This window comes from Nomascus leucogenys, chromosome 4 (assembly GCF_006542625.1).
Source record: "Nomascus leucogenys isolate Asia chromosome 4, Asia_NLE_v1, whole genome shotgun sequence".
Taxonomy (NCBI): Eukaryota; Metazoa; Chordata; class Mammalia; order Primates; family Hylobatidae; genus Nomascus; species Nomascus leucogenys.
In genome coordinates, this window is record NC_044384.1 from 147110835 (window position 1) to 147137053 (window position 26219).

A 26219-nucleotide genomic window follows, 5' to 3' on the forward strand; every position below is an offset into this window, starting at 1 on the left:
AAAAATTAATGAATCCAGGAGCTGGTTTTTTGAAAAGATCAACAAAACTGATAAACCACTAGCAAGACAAATAAAGAATAAAAGAGAGAAGAATCAAATAGATGCAATAAAAAATGATAAAGGGGATATCACCACCGATCCCACAGAAATACAAACTACCATCAGAGAATGCTATAAACACCTCTATGCAAATAAACTAGAAAATCTAGAAGAAATGGATAAATTCCTTGACACATACACCCTCCCAAGACTAAACCAAGAAGAAGTTGAATCTCTGAATAGACCAATAACAGTCTCTGAAATTGAGGCAATAATCAATAGCTTACCAACCAAAAAAAGTCCAGAACCAGATGGATTCACAGCCGAATTCTACCAGAGGTACAAAGAGGAGCTGGTACCATTCCTTCTGAAACTATTCCCATCAATAGAAAAAGAGGGAATCCTCCCTGACTCATTTTATGAGGCCAGCATCATCCTGATACCAAAGCCTGGCAGAGACACAACAAAAAAAGAGAATTTTAGACCAATATCCTTGATGAACATTGATGCAAAAATCTTCAATAAAATACTGGCAAACCGAATCCAGCAGCACATCAAAAAGCTTATCCACGATGATCAAGTGGGCTTCATCCCTGGGATGCAAGGCTGGTCCAACATACGAAAATCAATAAATCTAATCCAGCATATAAACAGAAGCAAAGACAAAAACCACATGATTATCTCAATAGATGCAGAAAAGGCCTTTGACAAAATTCAACAACTCTTCATGCTAAAAACTCTCAATAAATTAGGTATTGATGGGACGTATCTCAAAATAATAAGAGCTATCTATGACAAACCCACAGCCAATATCATACTGAATGGGAAAAACTGCAAGCATTCCCTTTGAAAACTGGCACAAGACAGGGATGCCCTCTCTCACCACTCCTATTCAACATAGTGTTGCAAGTTCTGGCCAGAGCAATCAGGCAGGAGAAGGAAATAAAGGGTATTCAATTAGGCAAAGAGGAAGTCAAATTGTCCCTGTTTGCAGATGACATGATTGTATATCTAGAAAACCCCACTGTCTCAGCCCAAAATCTCCTCAAGCTGATAAGCAACTTCAGCAAAGTCTCAGGATACAAAATCAATGTTCAAAAATCACAAGCATTCTCGTACACCAATAACAGAGAAACAGAGAGCCAAATCATGAGTGAACTCCCATTCACAATTGCTTCAAAGAATAAAATACCTAGGAATCCAACTTACAAGGGATGTGAAGGACCTCTTCAAGGAGAACTACAAACCACTGTTCAATGAAATAAAAGAGGTTACAAACAAATGGAAGAACATTCCATGCTCATGGGTTGGAAGAATCAATATCGTGAAAATGGCCATACTGCCCAAGGTAATTTATATATTTAGTGCCATCCCCATCAAGCTACCAATGACTTTCTTCAGACTTGGAAAAAACTACTTTAAAGTTCATATGGAACCAAAAAAGAGCCCACATTGCCAAGTCAATCCTAAGCCAAAAGAACAAAGCTGGAGGCATCATGCTACCTGACTTCAAACTATACTACAAGGCTACAGTAACCAAAACAGCATGATACTGGTACCAAAACAGAGACATAGACCAATGGAAAAGATCAGAGCCCTCAGAAATAATGCTGCATATCTACAACTATCTGATCTTTGACAAACCTGACAAAAACAGGAAATGGGGAAAGGATTCCCTATTTAATAAATGGTGCTGGGAAAACTGGCTAGCCATATGTAGAAAGCTGAAACTAGATCCCTTCTTTACGCCTTATACAAAAATTAATTCAAGATGGATTAAAGACTTACATGTTAGACCTAAAACCATAAAAACCCTAGAAGAAAACCTAGGCAATACCATTCAGGACATAGGCATGGGCCAGGACTTCATGTCTAAAACACCAAAAGCAATGGCAACAAAAGCCAAAATTGACAAATGGGATCTAATTAAACTAAAGAGCTTCTGCACAGCAAAAGAAACTACCATCAGAGTGAACAGGCAACATACAGAATGGGAGAAAATTTTTGCAACCTACTCATCGGACAAAGGGCTAATATCCAGAATCTACAATGAACTCGAACAAATTTACAAGAAGAAAACAAACAACCCCATCAAAAAGTGGGCGAAGGATATGAACAGACACTTCTCAAAAGAAGACATTTATGCAGTTAACAGACACAAGAAAAAATGCTCATCATCACTGGCCATCAGAGAAATGCAAATCAAAACCACAATGAGATACCATCTCACACCAGTTAGAATGGCCATCATTAAAAAGTCAGGAAACAACAGGTGCTGGAGAGGATGTGGAGAAATAGGAACACTTTTACACTGTTGGTGGGACTGTAATCTAGTTCAACCATTGTGGAAGTCAGTGTGGCGATTCCTCAGGGATCTAGAACTGGAAATACCATTTGACCCAGCCATCCCATTACTGGGTATATACCCAAAGGATTATAAATCATGCTGCTATAAAGACACATGCACACGTATGTTTATTGCGGCACTATTCACAATAGCAAAGACTTAGAACCAACCCAAATGTCCAACAATGATACACTGGATTAAGAAAATGGGGCACATATACACCATGGAATACTACCCAACCATAAAAAATGATGAGTTCACGTCCTTTGTAGGGACATGGATGAAGCTGGAAACCATCATTCTGACGAAACTATCGCAAGGACAAAAAACCAAACACCACATGTTCTCACTCATAGGTAGGAACTGAACAATGAGAACACATGGACACAGGAAGGGGAACATCACACACTGGGGCCTGTTGTGGGGAGGGGGGAGGGACAGCATTAGGAGATATGTCTAATGCTAAATGACGAGTTAATGGGTGCAGCACACCAACATGGCACATATATACATATGTAACAAGCCTGCACATTGTGCACATGTACCCTAAAACTTAAAGTATAATAATAATAATATATATATATATACTCAAATGGGAATATTACATTACAACTTCAGAGTGTGTGATAAGAGAAAGAACCAATGATTTAGTGGAGTGGAAGCAAAAAATTGCTGCATGTATAAGATTTTTTGTTTTATAAAAAGTTCTGGTCTGGGCGTGGTGGCTCATGCCTGTAATCCCAGCACTTTGGGAGGCTGAGGCAGGTGGATCACCTGAGGTCAGGAGTTCAAGACCAGCCTGGTCAACATGGTGAAACCCCATCTCTACTATAAATACAAATAATAATACTAATAATAACTGAATGTGACAGCTCATGCCTGTAGTCCTGGCTACTTGGGAGGCTGAGGCAGGAGAATCACTTGAACCCAGGAAGTAGAGGTTGCGGTGAGCCAAAATCATGACACTGCACTCCAGCCTGAGAGAGGGAGCGAGATTCCATCTCAAGAAAAAAAAAGTTCTGATGCAAATAGGGCAAAACGTTAACATTGGTGGTAGTAGGAAAATAAAGGTCTACTATCTGCTATACTTTTCTCTATATTTAATGATTTATCTTGATTTTTCTTTTTTTTTTTTTTTTTTTTTTTTTGAGACGGAGTCTCGCTCTGTCGCCCAGGCTGGAGTGCAGTGGCACGATCTCGGCTCACTGCAAGCTCCGCCTCCCGGGTTCACGCCATTCTCCTGCCTCAGCCTCCCGAGTAGCTGGGACTACAGGCGCCCGCCACCACGCCAGGCTAATTTTTTGTATTTTTAGTAGAGACGGGGTTTCACCGTGGTCTCGATCTCCTGACCTCGTGATCCGCCCGCCTCGGCCTCCCAAAGTGCTGGGATTATAAGCATGAGCCACCGCGCCCGGCATTATCTTGATTATTTGAAAAACACACCACACATTCCATACCTTACCCAGGGTGACATAAGTGTTTTCTTTAAATATGTAATATATGCAAAACAAAGCAGTTGGGACTCGTGGGTAGTTTTTTTGTTTGTCGTCCACTGTGAGTTTACCTCCCTTGCAATCTGTGTGCAATACGCTGGAAATAAAAAACTGTAAATCAGACCCATTCAGGGCCTGCTAATTTTTGTTGGTGTTTCAACTAAACCCTTTTTGCTTCAATGGCCGTAAATAAGACTGCATAGATCCTTCTGCCTCTGAATGTGAGTCCTCAGGCCTAGAGATTTTTCAGTCACTCTGAAAAATACCTGAAAGTCTAATAGAAGTATGGTGAAATTTTACCAAGAAGGGAGTTTATATTACCCATTTTTGCCTTTGTGTTGGTATTTTAAATGGTGAAGTTTTAAAATATAATTTTTAGAAACAAGTACAACACAACGGCAGCCCATTCACACACAGGTAGAAAAGGTCTTTCTAGAGATAAGCTTTTTTTCTCCTGGTGTGGCTGCTGCCACCTAGCGGGGCATTTCATGAACAACACTGACTGCACCAAAGCTGCCTTAGATCTGCTTCAAACACATCTGTCAATGCCAAACTTATATTTGGTTTGTGTGCCGTAGAAAGCTTAAATTATAAAGAGATCTGAAAGTCTCAAAAGGAATCCTTTTATCTGAAAATGGATAGCTCAGCATCTAGCTCGCCTATCTCTCTGCATCCATGACAGACTGAGGTCCTGTGTGCTTTATTCTAATTTGCACTCCTGAATTAACTTCGGTGAGCCTCATTTTCCTTATGCTTCCTTGTCAGACGATACCGAGGCACATTTTGGTGGGGGTTTTGTGAAAGCGAAATGAGCTTGCTTACGTTACAGCTTTGGGGTCAGGACACGCTCGATGCACGGGAAGTAGCGCTACTGTGTTCTCTCTTGCAGCCTCCATTTCATTGTTTTCGACACGGAGACGGCTCATGACATCCTCAAGGTCTGGGACGGGCCAGTGGGCAGTAACATCCTGCTGAAGGAGTGGAGCGGCTCTGCCCTTCCCGAGGACATCCACAGCACCTTCAACTCACTCACCCTGCAGTTCGACAGCGACTTCTTCATCAGCAAGTCTGGCTTCTCCATCCAGTTCTCCAGTAGGTGGCACAGCGTGCTTCTTCTTTACCTTGATATCAAAGTCTTGCCATGAACACAGAACTCCCTCCATTTGTATTTGCCAGCGTCTGCTTACACAGATGCAATTTATTGAGGGTAATTTAAAGTTAGGAAAATGCATGTTGCAGAGAAGAGTTCTCTTCCCCCATTGCTGGGTTCATAGTTGAGGCCCCGATAACAGAAGCCAGGTTAAGAAGAGAAATGCATAACCAAACAAATTTGATGTGCGTTTTGCATGGCACTGGAACCTTCAGAAATGAAGACCCAAAGAAAGAGAGAAAATTGTGTGTTTTAATGGATAGTCGTGCAGAAGTACAGTTAGAGGATGAAAACATAGAATTTAGTGGTGATAAACGGGGAGGAACTTAACAAGGCTTCTTTGCTCAGCTTCTTCCCTGCGTGTCTGTGTCCTCATTCCCTTCCTCTGCATCCTAGGAGTGTGTTTCTGGAATGAAGGTTTCATGACCTGCTTCCGAGGAAGGCCAGAGAATTATTCTGTGGCCTGCTTCAGGGCAGAAAGGGCAAGCGGAGGCTGGAGTGACTTTCCTGCTTCTGGAGTTTCCTCAAAACTGCATATTTTGGAGTAGTGTGTTCTGAACACTGTCCGTATCAAAGGAAAAATTTGTTTCACGGAATTCTTTTCATTATAAGATGAGGACCAGCAGTGCACCTACTTAGTTATATGATAAAAAAAATGTATGACTTTAAAGGTTTCCATTAGTCAGTATATTTCTAGACTTGGATGCAAGACAGATGTGGGTCTCCACGTAAATGTAGAGCCTATCTTCAGGGTTCCCCTAACCCGGCCCCGATTCCAGTTTCCCTACATGCCCCAGTCTGACTCTTTCTTTATATAATGAAGTCTCTGTGCAAACAGCATGCTAATCAAACACGCTTTGATTCTCTACTTGCAACTTCCCAGTTCAGGATGGTCCTTGAATTTTTTTCCATCTTAGAGATAAAGTTTCAAGAAGCTAATATGACAGAGGAACCTCTGCTGAATTACTAGTGTGAAACCGCATCTGCACACGTGAACTATTATCTCCTAACGATAGTTCCCATCTTTGCTGTCTAGCTCATTTTTGATCAACGGTTTCCGAAGAAGGAAAGAGTAGAGATATTTTGTGGCAGTTCAGCCTTTTAGTGCCCTTCGGATGGCACCGTGGAGAGATGCCATATAATTGGGCAGCACACAAGGTCAGCCATCATCATAAAACAAGTGGAATTTGCACACAAACACATTCAGACTCAATTTATCTCTTGGCAGGTCACTGGCAAGTCATATTTAGGATTTACATAAGAAAATTGACTTAGGTCAGTTTAATGCTTTAAAAGGTTGCTAATAAAATTGAGGTTATAGTCTGCACCATTTGTTACCGCTGGTTTCACTGTGTTCTGAAGCAGTAATTTGCAAACATGTGCCTGTGGAATAGTACTTGTATATGGTAAAATTTTCACTGCTCTGGCCGGGCGCGGTGGCTCACGCTTGTAATCCCAGCACTTCGGGAGGCCGAGGCGGGCGGATCACGAGGTCAGGAGATCGAGACCACAGTGAAACCCCGTCTCTACTAAAAACACAAAAAATTAGCCGGGCATGGTGGCGGGCGCCTGTACTCCCAGCTACTCCGAGAGGCTGAGGCAGGAGAATGGTGTGAACCCGGGAGGCGGAGCTTGCAGTGAGCCGAGATTGCGCCACTGCACTCCAGCCTGGGTGACAGAGCAAGACTCCGTCTCAAAAAAAAAAAAAAAAAAAAAAAAAAAAAAAAAAAAAAAAAAAAAAAAAAATTTCACTGGTCCTTCACAAAAATATGAAAGTAAGAGTGTTCTACCTATCTGCCTTGGGGGAAAAAAAACTCCTTTACTCCAAAATCATATCACTCTTGCTTTTTGTTGTGATATAAAATTTTCTTAATCTTTTGAAATGGTGGCAAGAGCAGCTGGTAGAACTGTGATTCGTCGGCCTTATTTGGCAAAACAAAAAAGTTGAGAAAGTTATGAATTATGTTCATTTTCCTCTTCTTTCCATTCTGTATTCTCCAGGCATTTTTTTCAACAGGTCTTATTTTTTTAGAGTAGTTTTGGGCTGGCAGTAAGATCGAGTAGAAGGCAGAGAGTTCCCATGTGCTCCCTATCCACAGCACACAGCCTCCTCCCTGTCAACATCCCCACAGAGTGGTCCAGTTGTTGCAATCAATGAACCTGCACTGACCAACTGTTATCAGCCGATACCCACAGTTTTCTCCGGGTTCACTTTTGGTGTTATGCATTCCATAGGTATATTATTCCATTCTCGTATTGCTGTAAAAAACTATCTGAGACTGGGTAATTTATCAAGAAAAGAGGTTTACTTGAGTCACAGCTCAGCAGGCTGTACAGAAGGCATGGCTGTGAAGGCCTCAGGAAACTTACAGTCATGGCAGAAGCGGAAGGGGAAGCAGGCACATCTTCCATGGCCTGGGAAGGGGGAAGAGAGAGTGAAGCGGGAGGTGCTACATGCTTTTAAACAACCAGATCTCCTGAGAACTCTACCATGAGACAGCACTGGGGGATGGTGCTAAACCATTAGAAACTACCCCCATGATCCAATCACCCCCTCCAGGCCCCACCTCCAACACTGGGGATTATAATTCAACATGGGTGGGGACCCAGATCCAAACCATATAATGAGTTTGGAAAAATGCATCTGTAGTAATAACATCACATAGAGTCCTTTCCCTGCCCTACCAATCCCCTGTGTTCTGCCTGCTCATCTCTCCCTCCCTCCTAATTCCTGGCAATCACTCTTTGCACTGTCTCCATAGTTTTGTCTTTTCCAGAAAGTCATAGAGTTAGAATCATGCAGTGTGTGGCCTTTCGTGTTGTCTTCTTTCACTTAGTAAGACACTTTCAAGCTCCAGGTCTTTTCATGGCTCTATGGATCATTTCTTTTTAGCACCGAATAATATTCTATTGACTGGTTATACCACAGTTTATTTGCCCAATTTTTTCCTTGAGATGGAGTCTTGCTTTGTCGCCCAGGCTGGAGTGCAGTGGCACTGTCTTGGCTCACTGGAGCCTCTGCCTCCTGGGTTCCAGGAATTCTCCTGCCTCAGCCTCCCGAGTAGCTGGGATTACAAGCATGTACCATCACACCTGGCTATTTTTTGTATTTTTAGCACAGACAGGGTTTTGTTATCCTGGCCAGACTGGTGTCAAACTCCTTACCTCAGGTGATCCACCTGCCTCGGCCTCCCAAAGTGCTGGGATTACAGGCGTGAGCCACCTCGCCAGCCTGTTTACCCATTTTCTTATTGAAGGACATCTAGGTTGCTTCAAAATTTTGGCAATTATGCCTAAAGTTGCCTCTAAACATCTGTGTGCAGGTTTTTGTGTGGACACAAGTTTTCAGTTCACCTGACTAGATATCTGAGAAGAGATTTCCTGGATTGTGTGGAAAGAATGCACTTCATTTTATTCCTGGCCTTTTAAAATCTTCCTGTTTTAACAATGACTGTTGAAACCTGGCCATCACCTCTTTTTTTCTATATATTCATGATTCTTTCTTCAGAGAACATCTTTCTAACTTGGGTAGAAAAAAAAAGAAGACGACCTGTTGTTATAATTATGTGAGGATCATGGACATGGTTCTTCTCGTATAATGAATATATTAATGTTTAGGAAGAAATAAGCATGAAGACACCATAAAAGTTTCTACAGAAATGACACTCGCTTACTATTCTTTTACTCAGGTTCCATGTGTAATAATTTGAGTCATATGAAATTGTCATTTTTATACGTAAAAAATGATTGAATGTTGGCAATTTCACATGGTTTAACATAACACTTGGATAGGCTCCGTCCCTCCAACCCTATCACTAGTTAATAAATCCAAATTCTGGTATAAATTTTGAGAAATACTCATTTAGGGGCTAGAATATAAGTGATTCTGAGGCATTTAAATGAAGGATTTTCTGCAAGATTGTCTTTAGAAGTTTATTGAAAGGAAAAACAAGAAATAAAATCTTAGAGTGGTACAACATTTAAAAAGCATAGTCTAGACTGAAACTCTGGAAATGTGAGTTTCTATCTTGACCTCTAATGCTTTGAGACTGACCTTTTGTCTCTGTTATTTTTACTTTATTTATGAAACGAGGATATAGTATCAATTTCTAAGGACATTTCTGTCTTCCATAATTCCACGCTGGATGTCATTTATTTTCCCTTTGGCCCCCAAATCTACTATTTTCTCCTGCTTTAAGTACTCTGTGGCTCTCAAAGCAAACCTGTATTGGGTTTTTCCAATAAGGAGCTCCAGCAAGGGTGAAGAGATGGGATAGGAGGGCATGTCAGGGCACAGAGGCCTCGGACCCCTCTCTTCAGGTACCCCGGGGGCTGCTGCGCCCCATGATCAACACGGACTGCTTTGCTCAAGCTGCTGCATTCGCCATCTCTTTCCAGATTTCTGTACTAATTCCAAGTAACCTTCCTGGTACGGTTTGGTTCTGTCTCCCCACCCAAATCTCACCTTGAACTGTAATGCTCATAATCCATATGTGTCAAGGGTGGGACCAGGTGGAGGTGGTTGGATCATGAGGGCAGTTTCCCCCATGCTGTTCTCATGACAGTAAGTGAATCTCATGAGATGTGTTGGTTTTGTAAGTGTCTGGCATTTCTCCTGCTCACACTTCTCCTTTCTAACACCCTGTGAAGAAGGTGCTTTGCTTCCCCTTCACCTTCCTCCATGACTGTAAGTTTCCTGAGGCCTCCCCAGCCATGCTGAACTGTGAGTTAATTAAACCTCTTTCCTTTATAAATCACCCAGTCTCAGGTATGTTTTTATTACCTGCATGAGAAGAGACTAATACAATCCCTTCTTCCTAGAATTTCCAAACCCAACCTTAGGCAAGAAACTCTCAAATTATCCCACTGGGAGTGTCATATGTGTCATGTGGGATTTTAAACAATACAGTTCTGTAAAGGAACTTGGCAAGCATGTGAAATAGCTGTGAGTGTACTACAATCATGGCTGTAAAATAAAAGTCATTTTCTTAAGACAAATTATATCCAGTTCTAGCTCCCATGCATTCGAGTTGACAAGAAGTCAAATACCAGTCTATTTTTAAAATCTGCTGCCAATTTTGGATGGCCAGGGAGTTGCAGGATGATTCAGTGTGGTGAGTACAGAGAGGGACCTCGTCCTACCTCTGCACTAGTTGCACTCGTCATTATATTCCCTCTTGCTCTCATTTGGGGGCCATGGTCTGGGCGGCCACAGTAATTCATCTCATGTGTTTCTCTCTAAGGATCTCAGGCTGGAACATGAAGACGCTGGTCTGACCATCCCAAAGCCAGTCATTCAGCCACTTTCCACAAAATGTAGCTTGCCACTTCTGGGACCCAGTGAGAATCGGGCACCAGTCTCCATCTCCCTGAGAACCTGATAAACATTTGACTCCTACACCTGGAATAAATCATGTCCTGGTTTTCTAGTTTCAGAGAAGAAGGTTCCCATAACCCCTCAGTCATAATTAAGAAACTGATCCAGGAACCCTGCTTCACTGCAGGAAGAAACTGGGCTGTTATGTCCCCCTCACTCCACCCACATTCCTCCCCTCACTTGGGAATCCAGCTATGAAACTAAATCAAGCCGGTGTCTTTCCAAGCCAAAGGTGGGAAACTCCTCACAAAGTGCAAAAGAGCCTGTCCAACACACCCAAGAAGCCGTCACTACTCTTTTGTAGGTGGGAGGATGGGTGGGAGGATGGAAATCTCTCATTTATTTGTCTTTATGAACCTGGGACCAAAGAAAAACGAGGAACTTTACCTATAAATTAGATTGTGTTGTGATTCATAAACCATGCTAATTTTATAATTTAAAACATTGGAATTAGTCATGATTTTAAAAATTTTAAATAGAATTCAAAAGGAAATGTTTTCCTCATATGATTGATGTTTTAAGTGTGGCCATTGTTTCCAAGCAAAAATGACGTTTATTCAATTGCATTAAATTAGATTTCTTGGTAGGCTATTTTTACTTGATTCTATGTCAATAAGATGTAAAATAAACATTAGAGGTGTGATTAAATTATTGGAGAGAAAATAGTTATCTGAATATTTGTTTTCTTGAAGACATTTGAATTACTATATTTTTCCCAAGCACAGTTTGACAGTACATTTTAAAAAAGAATTTAACATCAGGGTTTTACTACCTCTCTGTCTTGTAATTCCATGTTACATTGGAGCTTTTTAAACACTTATTTGACTCTCTCTTCTTGAAACTCTTTCTTCAATTGTTTCTCATCTTATCATTCTCACTTGTTCCTGCTTATTCCAAGGATCACTCTATCATTGGCTCTTTGGCTGATTCATATCTTTTTTCCCTTGAAACTCTAAAGATCAGATGCCAGAAGGGCTTGTCCTTGGGTCTCCTTTCTTCTCTATCCATATATTTTTTAAGAAGCAACAAACATTAAGATACCCACAAAAGTTTCTACAGAAATGACACTTGCTTACTTTTTTTTACTCAGCTTTCCAAGTGTACCAATTTGAACTGTATAAAATTGTCATTTTTGTAGGTAAGAAATGATGGAATGTTGGCAATTCCTTGTGGTTTAATGTAACCATTGGATATAATTCATCTCCCTAATCCTATTACTAGTTAATAAATGTCCAATTCTGGTGCTCCTTAGGAAACACAAGCCAGCCTCCCAGCCTTCTCCCCTGAGTGTCCACCTGCCTTCTTGACGTCTCTGCTTTGCTGCAGAGATGCAGAAAGGCAACTCAACACTTGAAACTCAACCATGGTCCTTGTTCATGCCTTTCCCAATCCTGGGCCCCTTGACGTCTTCCCTGTTTTGATAAAGTCAGCTCCATCCTGCCAGTGGCTCAGGCTGTCAGGATGAAACTTTTGGAGCCATTTTTACATCTCTCTAGATCTCACACCACACAGAGAATCCAACAATACATTCAGTGGGGTCCCTACTCAAAATAGATCCAAAATCCAGTTGTCCCAGCATGTGCCCTGTTGCCTTGGTCTAGGCTGCTGGGGGTCTGAGCCACCCTGCCTTGCTCACGGGCTCCCTTCTTCCTGCACCTGCGTACTTTCTTGCCCACCTGAGCACAGGCACCCAGGTGAACCTTTTCGGCCGCAACTAGGGCAACTCCTCACTTCTGCTCAGAGCTCTCCCCTGTCTTCTCATCTCAGCCAGAGTGATTTCTCATTCCGCCCACTGACAAAAATAAAGGCCACAAAACCCTCTTTGAAAACTTCTCCTAAGCAATTTTCAACATCATCCTCAATCCCCATCCTCCACTCTGGCAAAGCCTATAGAAACCTCTACTCAGAGCTAGCCTCTCTCAGCTTGGGTGTGTGTTCCTCTTACACACTGGACTGGCCTTCCCTGCCTTGTTGCACAAGAAACTCCAGGGTGCCCATCTCACATGTGAAGGTTTCTTTAGCAAAGACTATCATGTTGTCACTTCCAGTTCCCAAACACAATGTTTATACTTCTATAATAGTGCTTAGCCCATTGTGGGTTACCATTTTATTAATACAGTAGATTAAGTTACTTGAGGGCAGATGGTCTTTATTTTCCTAGAACATGATATATAATCAGTATCCAACAAGTGTTTGCTAATTAGATTGCTTGAAAATTTTCCACGTGCATAAATGTTGAAAATATGAGTATGACTTTGATTGCATAATACCTCTTCATCTACTGTAAACAATGTGCATTGTAACTGAGTTTAGCTTAATTCAAAATTTTTCATAGTAAAGCCTTCAATGATAAATATGTAACTGCTGTTTTAATAGTGATATGGTTTGCCTGTGTCCCTGCCCAAATCTCATCTTGAAGTATAGCTCCCACAATTCCCATGTGTCATGGGAGGGACCCAGTGGGAGGTAATCAAATCATGGGAGCAGGTCTTTCTTGTGCCGTTCTCATGATAGTGAATAAGTCTCATGAGATCTGATGGTTTTATAAATGGGAGTTTCCCTGCACAAGCTCTCTCTTCTCTGCCACCATGTAAGATGTGACTTGCCCCTTCTTGCCTTCTGCCATAATTGTGAGGCCTCCCTAGCCATATGGAACTGTGAGTCAATTAAAATTCTTTTCTTTATAAATTACCCAGTCTCAGGTATGTCTTTATCAGCAGCATGAAAACAGACTAATACAAATAGCAAAAAATTCCTTCCCCTCTGGATTATTTTATATCCAGTGTTGATAGTTTAAAGTAAATGTTTTTTGTGTGTTTATTATCAAAAGTACTTGATACTGTAGACTTGCTTTGATGAGTAAAGAACACATTATACCTATATAATAAAAGGGCTGCATCTGCGTTGACCTGTTAAGTGTTATAATTCTTGATAAAGTTCTTTTACTCTTGATCACTTAAAATTTTGATACCAGTTGGAAATCAGCAGAATAGTTTTATAAAGTTCAACAGTCATTTTTTAAGTAATCATAGTTTTTAATCTATCACCTGGTAAATTTTCTTCATTAAAACTGATCATTTTTTTTTTCCACTGCTTTAAAATAATCTTGGGGTGGGAACAACTGTCTAGTAAGAGGATGGAAAGGCCAGGTGCGGTGGCTTGCACCTGTAATCCCAGGACTTTGGGAGGCCAAGGCAGACAGATCAGAAGGTCAGGAGTTCGAGGCCAGCCTGGCCAATATGGTGATACCGCATCTCTACTAAAACAATAAAAATAAAAAAAATTACAAGGCATGGTGGCATGTGCCTGTAATCCCAGGTGCTCGGGAGGCTGAGGTAGGAGAATCACTTGAACCTGGGAAGCAGAGGTTGCAGTGAGTTGAGACAGCACCACTGCACTTCAACCTGGGCAACAGAGCGAGACTCCATCTCAAAAAAAACAAGAGGCTAGAGAAAGTCCTTGCTCATCTTCCATGCTTCATGTCTATGTGCATGTTGACAGTCATCGATGGAGTAGGGTTGTGTCCTAAACTTTGCTTTATGTGCGTTTACCTTCACTTTACTGGAAGACTAAATTTTCTCCACTAGAAAAATCGGCTTTGGAGGCTCATGAGATATCCAAACCCCATTAAAGGTCCACTGTCCTGCCAGCTCTGCACAGCATGTAAAACAGAAGGACATGAACTGACTACTGTAATTATAATAATTGTAATCAGCCTAACACTTTTCATTAAAGCTTAATTACCATTTAATCATGCATAAAACTCACGAAAATGGAGTTCAGCACACAAAGCTGACCTTTACTCCGGGGGTTAAACAAACGCTCAGCGTGGCACTGTCAGCTCCCCCGGTCCCAGGGAAAAATGGCGCTGCAACCATGTTTAATTCTCAGGTTTTGTGAGATTGATTTCTCCGTAAATAATGGTAGTCACGTAACAGCTACACGACACCTCTCCCTAATTTACTTTATTGAAAGATAATTTAATAAGTGCATTTTCATTTTAAAACATCATTTGTTGTTTATTATAGGAGAGGCCTTTGGTGCTGCCCATGGCAGAACAGGCTGGGACTGTTTTATGGGAGAGAACGAGCTGTAAACCTGTGTGGCTGATGGTCCGAGTTGCTATGCCTATAAAAGGGCAGCACAACACAAGTGTAGCTGGAGTCATCGTTCCCCTCTGCTCTCTGCATCTTCCTCATGGGACTGGCAGAGAACTGGCCACACATTTTTATGGTTGACCACTTAGGATCATAGATTGTGAACAGCGTAGGCCCAAAGACAGCTGCATTCAGCTTTCCGTCCCGTGGACACAGATACGAAGAACGCGTGTTGAACTGGTTGAAGCTAAGATGCTGGTTTAGCTGAAGTTGTAAGTCTTGTGTACTGGGGGATGACAGGATTTTAGCTGTGATTCATTTTCTCTAATGTTAGCAAGATTGATTAAAAATCGAAGGAGAGAATCAAGACATGTAAAATGGCACTTCTCCTATTGAGGATGGAGCTTTAATACCTATTACTCAACAGAGTATCAGCTTCTTTCTATAAAAAACACTAGCTGGAATATCACTTATGGCCACCTTTCTGCTAATATGAATCCAGCTCATGTTGGAAGGGTGTTTGTCCATACCTCAGGGAACAGTCATTTCAGGCCCCACTGTTCCCCAGGACCCTGGGCATAAAATTTTCTGATATGTCTCAAACTCCCAATCAACACAGGAGTAGGTAGGCAGAGGTGGACAACTTTACCCCATGGAGAAAGAAATGGTTCACATTCAATTCACTGGATTATTGCAATGTCTTTAAAAACATGTTATTCAGAAATAAATTGTTTCAGTAATGAGAACATAAAAAATGCCCGTCACCGAGACAAACATTGAAATGAACCATCTGGGCCGGGCACGGTGGCTCACGCCTGTAATCCCAGCACTTTGGGAGGCTGAGGTGGGCAGATCACGAGGTCAGGAGATCGAGACCATCCTGGCTAACACAGTGAAACCCTGTCTCTACTAAAAATACAAAAAAATTAGCCAGGCATGTTGGCGGGCGCCTGTGGTCCCTGAGAATGGCATGAACCCAGGAGGCGGAGCTTGCAGTGAGCCGAGATCGTGCCACTGCACTCCAGCCTGGGCAACAGAGCAAGACTCCGTCTCAAAAATAAAAGAAATCAACCATGTGACCACACCCTGATGGGAGAAACTCGCCCTGGCCTCATTATGCGCATGATGGCACTGGTGTAATCATTTTGATGTAACAAACTTACCATTCGTTATTCACTCACTCATTCATTCATTCACTCATTCACATATCAGTTCACTCATTCACCTACAAATATCCGTCTCTTCCTATTGTGTCCTGAGTACCGCATGGGCGTTGGACATCAATGCTGTGGAAGGCAAAGATTGGCCCGTCCCTCATAAAACTTCCAGGAAGGGCAGACAGACGCAACTGAGCCCACACAGGGCAATGACCCTCTCTTCACGGAAGCCTGTTCCCCTCTGGCACAATCCTGATCTCTGAGGCTCTGCCCTCTGCTGCCCTTTGATCTCCCATCCCGTTGAGTTAGGACTCTATGCAGGTCCCTATGGCCCCTGCCAGGGTCCTGCACATCCTGTTGACGGTTGGCCCAGCTGTGTGACGTCAGCCCCTGCCTCTGCACCCTTTGGGCACCCCGATCCACTCCCATCAGCTGCTGTGGGAGGCATGCAGCATGCCCCACCCACCGGGTAACCCAAAACATCAGATGTCAGCCCGTTACTCTATACTGCTGCTTCTCTTCCCATCCCTGCTTCCTCACTTTATGTCGGCTCTTTGCTTTTGCTGGGACACATTTCTTTCCTATCAGCAGCAATTCCGTCCTCAAAATCTAGTCTCTCACCAATGTGTTACATTCCCTTGCCCTGGGAGCTCCCTGGCCCAGCATCTGCCTGGATTCTCTCCTCCGGACTCCAGAGAGCTCCTGAAGAAACCTCACACCTGGCAGCTTGTTTACCACTGTACCTGCATGGCCACCAACCACGCAAGTGCTCAACTGCCATCATTTATTTTTCCAGCGAACCCTTGCTCCAATGCAGCTTTGTATTTCAAATCTTCACCTCTTTCCTCAAATCATCCAATGCATCAAGACCTCTTTCATACGCGATAGATGATCTTGTGGGTTATGACCCAGTGGGATATCACGCCTCCTGAGAAGCAAAGCTATCAGGGAGTTTCCCTTCATTTCCTTCCAAGGGTCATGCAAGCCAGCAGTGAGCCACTGTTTCTCACTCCTGTTACCTGGGAATTTTGCCCCCTCTCCCAGGCAGTGGTAGTCCTCCGGCAGACATTCCCGCTGGCTGCCGTGGGGCGACCTCTGGGTGGGAGCCTCTTTCTCTCCTGATTTTCACACTTCGCTCTCTCTGGCTCCTTGCTTCTAGTATTTAAATATGCTCAAGTCTCTAACATTTAAAAATAATACATAAAATTACCATCGTTCACATTTGAGTGTCAGCTTGTCTTCTCCTTTTAGAACGAAATTTTATACCTTAGTCTATGCTTGCTGTCTGCATTTCTTGACCTCTAAATTATTCCACAACCCAGCTGGTTTTGTGTTTCTACACTCATCAGGTTCTCACTCTATTGCCCAGGCTGGAGTGCAGTGGTATAATCTCAGCTCACTGCAACATCTGCCTCCTAGGTTCAAGCGATTCTCCTGCCTCAGCCTCCTAAGTAGCTGGGATTACGGATGCACGCAACCATGCCTGGTTTTTTGTTTGTTTGTTTGTTTTATCTTAAATCGAGAGGGAGTCTCACTCTGTCACCAGGCTGGAATACAATGGCATGATCTTGGCTCACTGCAACCTCTCCCTCCCAGGTTCAAGTGATTCTCCTGCCTCAGCCTCCCAAGTAGCTGGGATTACAGGTGCCTACCATCATGCCCGGCTAATTTTTGTATTTTTAATAGAAATGGGGTTTTCCCATGTTAGCCAGGCTGGTCTCAATCTCCTAGTCTCAGGTGATCTGCCCGCCTCAGCCTCCCATAGTGCTGGGATTACAGGCGTGAGCCACCATGCCCGGCCGGGTGGTCCTCTTAAACGGCCCCTTGCAGAACTGTGGTGCTGCTGCCTTTCTGCCTTTCTGCCTTACAGCCCTCTTTCCTCTAGGTTTTCATGTCATCCCGGGAGCCCCCTGACTCCCTGGCCTTTGCCTCTTGTCTTCTGCGTGCCCTTGAGAGGCTGGTGTCCTGGGGGGTTGCTCTCAGGACGTCAGGTCTGCTTTCTGCACATACTCTCTCTTTGCAAATTAATTTTTCCCCCAGGCATGGACATGGAATCGTAAGGTAGTAACTTCAAAGCTATTTCCAGCTCATGTCTACCTCATGAACCTCTAAGATGCCAATTAGATAAGTTTATTTGAACATCTTGCAGACATCTAAAAATAACGCATCCAAAACTGGACCCCTCTCCATGGCCAAGTGCTGAATTACCTGCCTGTGGCCTCCGAGGAGATGGAGAGGCTGATCTCAGTCTGCGTTTCTCTTCCCCACCTGAGCTACTGTGTCACCCGGGTCTCCACCAAGCGGGACCCGAGTCGAAAGGACTGTGTGGAGAGTGCAACTGCATCAAAGTCATGCTGAAGAAAGGCCATGCTGGCAGAAGGAAATGTAAAAGCTAGGGCCCTGCTTTGAGAAAAAACCGCTTCAGCTTCTCACTTATATTAGAATAAAATCCTAGCACGGCCTCATGCTGGCCAGCATCGGGCTTCTCCACCTTCACTCCTCTCCTTCACTCTTGGTTCCTTACAGATTGTTTGTTGTTTTTGAGCCTTCACATTCCCAGGTAACAGGAGTGTGCTGCTCCCTCTAAGATTCACTCCCTTCTCCAGCCCCTTCTGTTCACATGACAAGTTGCCGTTAAACACCACTCCGTTTAGGAAACGTCTCTGATCCCTGAGAGTAAATAACGACCCATTTAATATGATTCTTACACTCCCCCCTTCACAAGATTCGTACCAATTATCTTTATCACGCTTGGTTGCTGCTGAATATCTGCATGCACAGGTCAGGTATTCTGCACTGATTTCTGCATTTACCATTTCTGCCTCCTCTACCTCACATTTGACACCTAGTAGCATTTTGTCTTTGTTTTTCATTATTTCTTCTGTATGTGTCTGTGCTTATTTTCTGATTATTTATTTTTTAGTTATTGGTTCTAGTGAGAGTATAAATTCCTTAAATTAATTATTCTGAATATCTCTGCTCTAATGGTGACAATCCTTAAGATGGTTCCAGCTACAAGAGCAGTTGTTCAACAGACATGTGTTGAATTATATTCGAAAGTGTCCTAAAGATGCTTCTCCCATATAATTTACATTCTCACAGAGGTGGTTAAAATACAGCTGGGGTGCAGATCCTGGTAATATACTTGGCAGCATTCATTGTTATTAAAGAACATATAAGCTCTACCGATGTTAGCAATTCTGACACTGAGTACAAGAGAAATGTATACACACACACACACACACACACACACACACACACACACACACACACACACAGAGCCCACCCACACAGGTAGTATCAGTATAGTTTTTAGAGCAGGCAAAACAGAGGCACTGTTTCTGGCCTGGGGTTTAGCTCATCTTTACCAGCTATGTAACCTGAATCATGTAGATTGAACTCTATTCGTAATCATTTCCTAGTTAATTAGGTTAAATTAGGATATAATACTCTTTTTACGACCCCAGAGTTTTGATGAGTACTTCCCTCAAAAGAAAGAAACACAAAAGCACTTCAATTTATACGTTTTCTCCAAATAGAAATGACTGTTGATATTTATTCTCTGTTCTAGAGGCCTATCCACTCCAGGAAAGCATTATGTGATAAATGATTCAGTGTGCAGTTCTCAAATTAGATTTTTCCCTCTCTTTGGCCTCCTGATCAGCTCACTCGATTCAAACTGACAGAAGTAAGATTCTCCTGACACTTGTGTGGCAAAAAGGCATATAGCAAGTAGAATTTTGACTTAGTAACAGGAAAAGATAGAACACAAGTAAATATCACTTTATCATGCTGATGTTATAATACCAGATCTTCACATTACTACGCCACCTGAGGTTTCCATAACATATTGAAATTCCAAAGCAGGCACTTATTGTTAATAAAGAACTGGTGAATTCGCAGAGAATGTTTCGTAAGACATCTAATAATGATTTCCTCACCTCAAGTCTGCCTTGTGTCAATATACAGATTTTTATTGTTCATACCTGCTCGAAAGCTGGGAATCAGTTTAATCATATTATTGAGGTGAATAAATGTGTAGAAAAGGGTCTCTGGGAAATAAACAAAAAAACTGAAGTCTCTTTGAATAAACGAATGAAGGATCTTTTAGTTTTATGAGGATGCAAAACATAATTTTACGCTGCATTCAAAGTTTAAATGTTAGTGTTAATATTAGGTAAAAAGTGTTTTTAAAATAACTTTAAGTAGTGTACTATTTTTAAACATCAAAGAAGACACATACTTAGTTTTCCCACAGATGTCTTATCTTCACATGACGAAAGCAAAACTGTTAGTGTTTTTGTGTCAGAGAAGTCACAATTCATTTATTAAAGAAAGTTAGTTGACTTTACAATGCAAACTTAAGAACATAATTGGGATAAGTGATTCAAATACTATTGTGAACAGTATTCACCTATCCTATTTTTATGTTTTACATTTTCTAATTTGGGTAACTATATGGTATCAATCTCTCAAAAATATAATTTCATACTAAAAATCTTAAAATATTTGTAAGAAATTTCAAAAATGACTTGAGTGTATTACCCAAAATGAATATTTACTATAGACCAGTAATATTATCTTTCCAATAATTGATTACAAGGCTCTTTGAATTCATTTGAGATAAACAAAGACCCAATGTATCGATATATAAATAGGGGAATTAGAATACAACTATAAAAGTGGATGAAGCAAGGCCTGGCACAGTGGTTCACGCCTGTAATTCCACCACTTTGGCAGGTCAAGGCAGGCAGATCACTTGAGGCCAGGAGTTCGAGACTAGCCTGGCCAACATGGTGAAACCCTGTTTTATCTAAAAACACAAAAATTAGCCAGCTGTGGTGGCACACACCTGTAATCCCAGGTACTCGGGAGGCTGAGGCAGGAGAATCGCTTGAACCCAGGAGGCAGGGGTTGCAGTGAGCTGCGATGACGCCACTGCACTCCAGGCTGGGGGACAAAGTTAAACTCTCTCTAAAAAAAATAATAAGTAACAGTTGATGATGCAAGAGAAAACATGTAAAGACAATTATTACACAAAGTAGGTGACATCTGAATTCAAAAATGAGAATTTGTGGGTCAAGGAGATTTATTGCCTTGCTTAATAACTGTAATGTCCATAATACTTCTTGAATATTATGTCTTTTTATTTAATTAACAAAAAACTTTTTCATGAAATTCCTACTGAGTTTTCTCTCACAATGAAGTTCACATTCCCTCTTGTAAAAAATAAAAGTAATTTACTTATTTCTGTTACATACATTTTTGTAGATTGTAGAATTCATTTAGACTTATGTTTGATAGGTATACTTTATGGCATATTTTTATAGCTATGAAGTACTTGTTAAACACTAAGCTTATTAAAGCACATTTTCCATTTTGAAACATTACAATGAACTCTCAAGGGGCAGATCACACCAGGTATTCCATGTTTGCTTGAATAATGTCACTATTTCTGTCTATACCTCCACTTCAATACCTGTGCTTCCACTGACTACAATCTTTCACATTTTCAGAGATTTTAACAGGGAAGCCTTGTCCTTTGATTTTTTTTTTTTCCATCTGGCCCAAAGTTACAGCATTTATAGAGCCTCTTGGATAAATAGTAATTACATTAACGGGAAAGGACACTTTGTTTGGTTTAGTATTTATTATTATTGCAAGAGAATGCTCATTATCCCCAGCAATGGGTGATGCTGAAAATGGATACTGTCATCTTCAGATTTACCAATATTTGTCAGGAGTTTCACAATCATGAGATTCATATTGCCTTCTGTCACAAAGGTACATTCAGAAATACATGATTTCTGTGCCACTTCTTGGTAATGTTCCAACCTCTTTGAATTTTGAAATTAACTATGTGTGTGTATATATATTTTTTTTCATATGAGCATAATTTTAGAAATAAAATTGTTTGCATTCACTGTCCATAATCCAAGTGAATACTGCAACTCAGACAAATACAACCTTTACTTTTTTAATTGAACTTTTTTTACTGTGGGGTAATCATAGATACACTTAGAGTGGCAAAAAATAAAACACAGAGACCCTGTGCGCGCTTTACCCAGTTTCCCCGAAGAGTAACATTCTGTAGAACTAGAGTTCACTATCACAGCCCACGCGTTGACGTTGGTACTATCAATAAGCAGGACATTTCCCCCAGCAATATGATCCCACAGGCTGCCCTTTGATAGCTGTACCCATTTACCTCGGCCTGCATCCCTTCTTAATCTCTGGCAGCCATTCATCTATTCTGCACTTCCAGACTCTTGATCATTTCACAAATGTGCTGTGCAGGGAATCAGGCAGTGTGTTATCTCTGGGATTGTTCTCTTCATTCAGTACCTTGCTGTGGGTGCCGATGGTGCCAGTTTGCTGCATGCATCCAGGGCATATTCCTTTCGATTCCTGCAGAGGACTCCAGGGAATGGAGGCAGCAGTTGGTTTAATCATTCACCGCGGAACGACACCTGGGTCATTTCCAGATTGACTCCTATGAGTACAGCTGTGATGAGCATTCACACGCAGTTTTTCTTTTTAAAATTATTTTATTTTTCTGTAAGTTTTTGGGGTACAAGTGGTATTTGGTTACATGAGTAAGTTCTTCAGTGGTAGTTTGTAGGATTTTGGCGCACCCATCACGCAAGCCGTACATCCTGCACCATATTTGTTATCTTTAGCATGGGAACGTAAGTTTCTATTTCTCTGAGATAAACGCCCAAGAATACAATTGCAGAATTGAATGTTTCGCTTTTAACTGCCAAATAATTTTCCAGAATGGCTGTACCATTTTACATTCTCACCAGCAATGCGTACGTGATTCTGTTTTTCTGCCTCCTATGCAACATTTGATATTTCTTTATAGATGATGCAAAATTGTCTATAGTATTTACATCATTTAGAAAACATATATAGTATAAATTTTAATTTTAGGTGTTCTCATAATGATGTGGTGGTATCTCTGCATTTATTTGCCTAATGGCTACTAATTTTGAGCATCTTTTCATGTTTTATGTTTCTCATCTGTATTTCCTCTACAGTGAAATGGTTTTTGTTGTTTTTGTTGTTGCTGTTGTTGTTCCTTTTCCCATTTTCTGATGGGATTTTATTTTTCTTTACTCTTGAGTCTTGAGCATTCTTTATATTTTTAAGACACTAGTCGGTTGTCAGATATGTGGCTTTCAAGCATTTTCTCCCAGTCTGTAGCTTGTCTTTCCATCCTCTTCACAAGGTCTTTCTTAGAGGAAAAGCTTTTCTGTGTTGATGAAGTCTCATTTATCCATTTTGGCTTTTATGGATTGTGCTTCTGTTGTCATGTCGAAGAGCTCCTTGCCTAACCCTAAATCTGGAAGATTTTCTTCTTTTTTTTTTTCAGTTTTACAGTTGAACTTTCTATATATCAAGCCATGGTTTGAGTTAGGTCGAGGTTTTCGTTTTGTTTTGTGTGATACTCAAGAACCATGCATTACCTTGGAAAATATAAAGAAAGGGATTGTCAAAAGTGTTTCTGTCCCTAAGCACTGGAGCCATCCTCAGCCTCCGCCCTGCGAGGGGGGTGTGTACTCCGTGGACCCCGTCTGTAGTTATTGAAGCACTTTGACATTTTCAGAAATGAAACGAGGAATGTTTATCCTTAATTAGGTGGAAGGTTCTTCTGTCCAGGCCACTTTCTTTCCTCTGGAGGCGGGGCTGAGTTGATGCACCCCGATGGGGGTGGAGGGTATACTCCCTCTGCATGCTTTCCAAACCTATTCAGCCAGTGAAGCAGGGAGCCACGTGTCACAAAACTCCAGCTGCTGGTTCCCGTGGATCCCGCAAGACCCAAAGCCAGGGAGACTTACAGAGGCGGCATTTTTATTCTGGGCGAGGATCTTACCCTGAAGAGCAACTCTGAGAAAATGATAACCTAGTTACATGCATAGAGAGTTCAATTCAGGGTGAGGAAGCAGGTAATAAAGCACTTTTTCAATTTTCTTAACTCAAAAACATGAGAATTAATGGGAAAGAGCAAGGTCAGGAAAATGCCATATAAATGCAAAGAAAAATGCCATGTAAATTCAAAAAAATTATTTCATAATTATAGTTCTGTACCGGGCAGCAGCAAACCTTTTCCCTGAAGAATACTTAAGAATGATATGCATCCTGTGTTCTCACTATTTCATTCACTCATTCATTCAGGCCGTTGGGATTACTGAGTGTCTGTAAACCTGCCAGCCTCCATGCTGAGAGCTAAGCAGGATTGAGTGAAGGAAGTCAAGATTCCTGCTTTGCAGAGCTCACATGCTAACTAGAAATCCATGAGTTTTCAAAGAAACTCATAAATGCATACGTCTTCCATTCTGTAATCAGGTTATTAATTTTAGAAAAAGCGTTTTAGATTATTTAGGTGTCTTTGTTAATACCTGGAATATGAGTCCATACTAATAAGAATGTTTTCAGCTCAATAAGGCACTAGTCCTTGGAATAACAATTTGTCTTGTCGTAAAAGCAGTGGTTAAGATACCTACTTTGTATAAAAGTAGCAGGTGCCCGTGGCTTCCCTAGAGCTCTGGTGTGCCTCTGTGCCTAACCTAGATTCATCACACAGCTATTAAGCCTAGTACCCATTAGTTATTTTCCTGATCCTCTCCCTTTTCTCACTTCCCACCCTCCGGGAGACTGCAGTGTCTGTTGTTCCCCTTTATGTGTCCATGTGTTCTCACTGTTTAGCTCCCAGTTATAAATGAAAACATGCAGTATTTGGTTTTCTTTTCCTGCATTCGTTTGCTAAGAATAATGGCCTCCAGCTCCATCCATGTTCCTGTAAAGGACATGATCTCATTCTTTTTTATGGCTGCATAGTATTCCATGGTTTATATGTACCATGTTTTCTTTATCCAGTCTATCACTGATGGGCATTTAGGTTGATTCCATGGCTTTGCTATGGTGAATACTGCTGCAATGAACATATGCATGCATGTGTCTTTATAATAGAATGATTATATTCCTTTGGGCATATACCCAATAATGGGATTGCTACATCCAATCATATTTCTGTCTTTAGGTCTTTGAGGAATCACCACACTGTCTTCCATAATGGTTGAACTAATGTATACTTCCACCAACACTATATAAGTGTTGCTTTCTCTCCACAACCTCACCAGCATCTTTTATATCTCAGTTTTATAATAATAGCCATTCTGACTGGTGTGAGATGGTATCTCGTTTTGGTTTTAATTTGCATTTCTCTAATGATGGGTGATGTCGAGCTTTTTTTCACATGATTGTTGGCAGCATGTATGTCTTCTTTTAAAAAGTGTCTGTTCATGTCCTTTGCCCATGTTTTAATAGGGTTGTTTGTTTTTGTCTTGTAAATTTGTCTAAGTTCCTTATAGATGCTGGATATTAGACCTTTTGCAGATGTGTATTTTGCAAAAATTTTCTCCCTTTCTGTAGGTTGTCTGTTTACCTTGCCCATTCTCATATTCTTTCATAACCCACATGCAGCCCATTCAGAAACCTTACTGGACATACCTTTAAAATTTATGAGAAAAGAGCCCTGTCTCTCTACTCCACACCATCTCCCATGGCTGAGTCTCCTCCAATCTCCTGCCTTGCCCCTGCAATAGCCTTCCAACTGGTCTCACAGCCTCTCCATGGTTCCTCCATGGTCTGTCCTGAACACAGCAGCTACATTAATTCTTTAAAATATAAGCTCCATACCCTTATAACATGTTCAGAACCCAGCAATGGCCCCTGGATCACTGACTCAAGCCCCAAGTCCCTTGCAGCTGCCTGCAATTCTCCCCTCACCCAGCCTACCAAGTGCCCTCACACCTCCCTTGGAAGCCTCATCACCCACCCCCTTCTCAGCCCCAGCCCCAGGAATGTCCATGCTTCTCCAACAAGGCACTAGACCCACCATTTAGGGTCTTTGATAGCAATTTCAGTTCTTCTCAGTAGCCTTGGCCCCAGGTACCACATGGCTGATTCTGTCTCTATCTTAAAATATGTGTCATCATCTCAGGGTAACTTCCATGACCAGCCCACCTGAAATCACCACCAACTGCCCCCCCAACACTCTCAATGCCATCGACACTGCTCTGTCTTCTTTATCCCAAGGCACTGTCGCTGTCCATAATATTTATTACTTGGTTTTATTTTGTATTGTTATGTCCTCCCTTGAGAATCTAAACTCTGCAAGGACAGAGATCCTAATTCGTTGATGTGTCCCAAGTGACCAGAACTGACACGCAGTAGGCACTCAGAAGTCTTTTGTTTGTTTGTTTTGAAATGGAGTATCTCTCTTGTAGCCCAGGCCGGAGTGCAGTGGTGCGATCTTGGCTTGCTGCAAACTCTGCCTCCCAGGTTGAAGCGATTCTCCTGCCTCAGCCTCCTGAGTAGCTGGGATTACAGGCATGCACCACCAAACCCAGCAAATTTTTGTATTTTTAGCAGAGATGGGGTTTCACCATGTTGGCCAGGCTGGTCTCAACCTCCTGACCTCAAGTGACCCACCCACCTTGGCCTCCCAAAGTGCTGAGATTACAGGCATGAGCCACTGTACCTGGCCCTGAGAA

At 41.8% G+C, this 26219-nt stretch overlaps 1 protein-coding gene across 1 annotated transcript in view; it reads left to right on the forward strand.

Annotated features, from left to right (window-relative positions):
- The window catches only part of CSMD1 (CUB and Sushi multiple domains 1), a 2090842-nt gene that overhangs the window by 1737383 nt on the left and 327240 nt on the right, over positions 1 to 26219 (forward strand). Inside the window, exon 26 of the mRNA XM_003271406.4 lies at positions 4769 to 4971. Within this exon, the coding sequence (XP_003271454.2) occupies positions 4769 to 4971 (203 nt within the window). The remainder of the gene's footprint in view (positions 1 to 4768; positions 4972 to 26219) is intronic.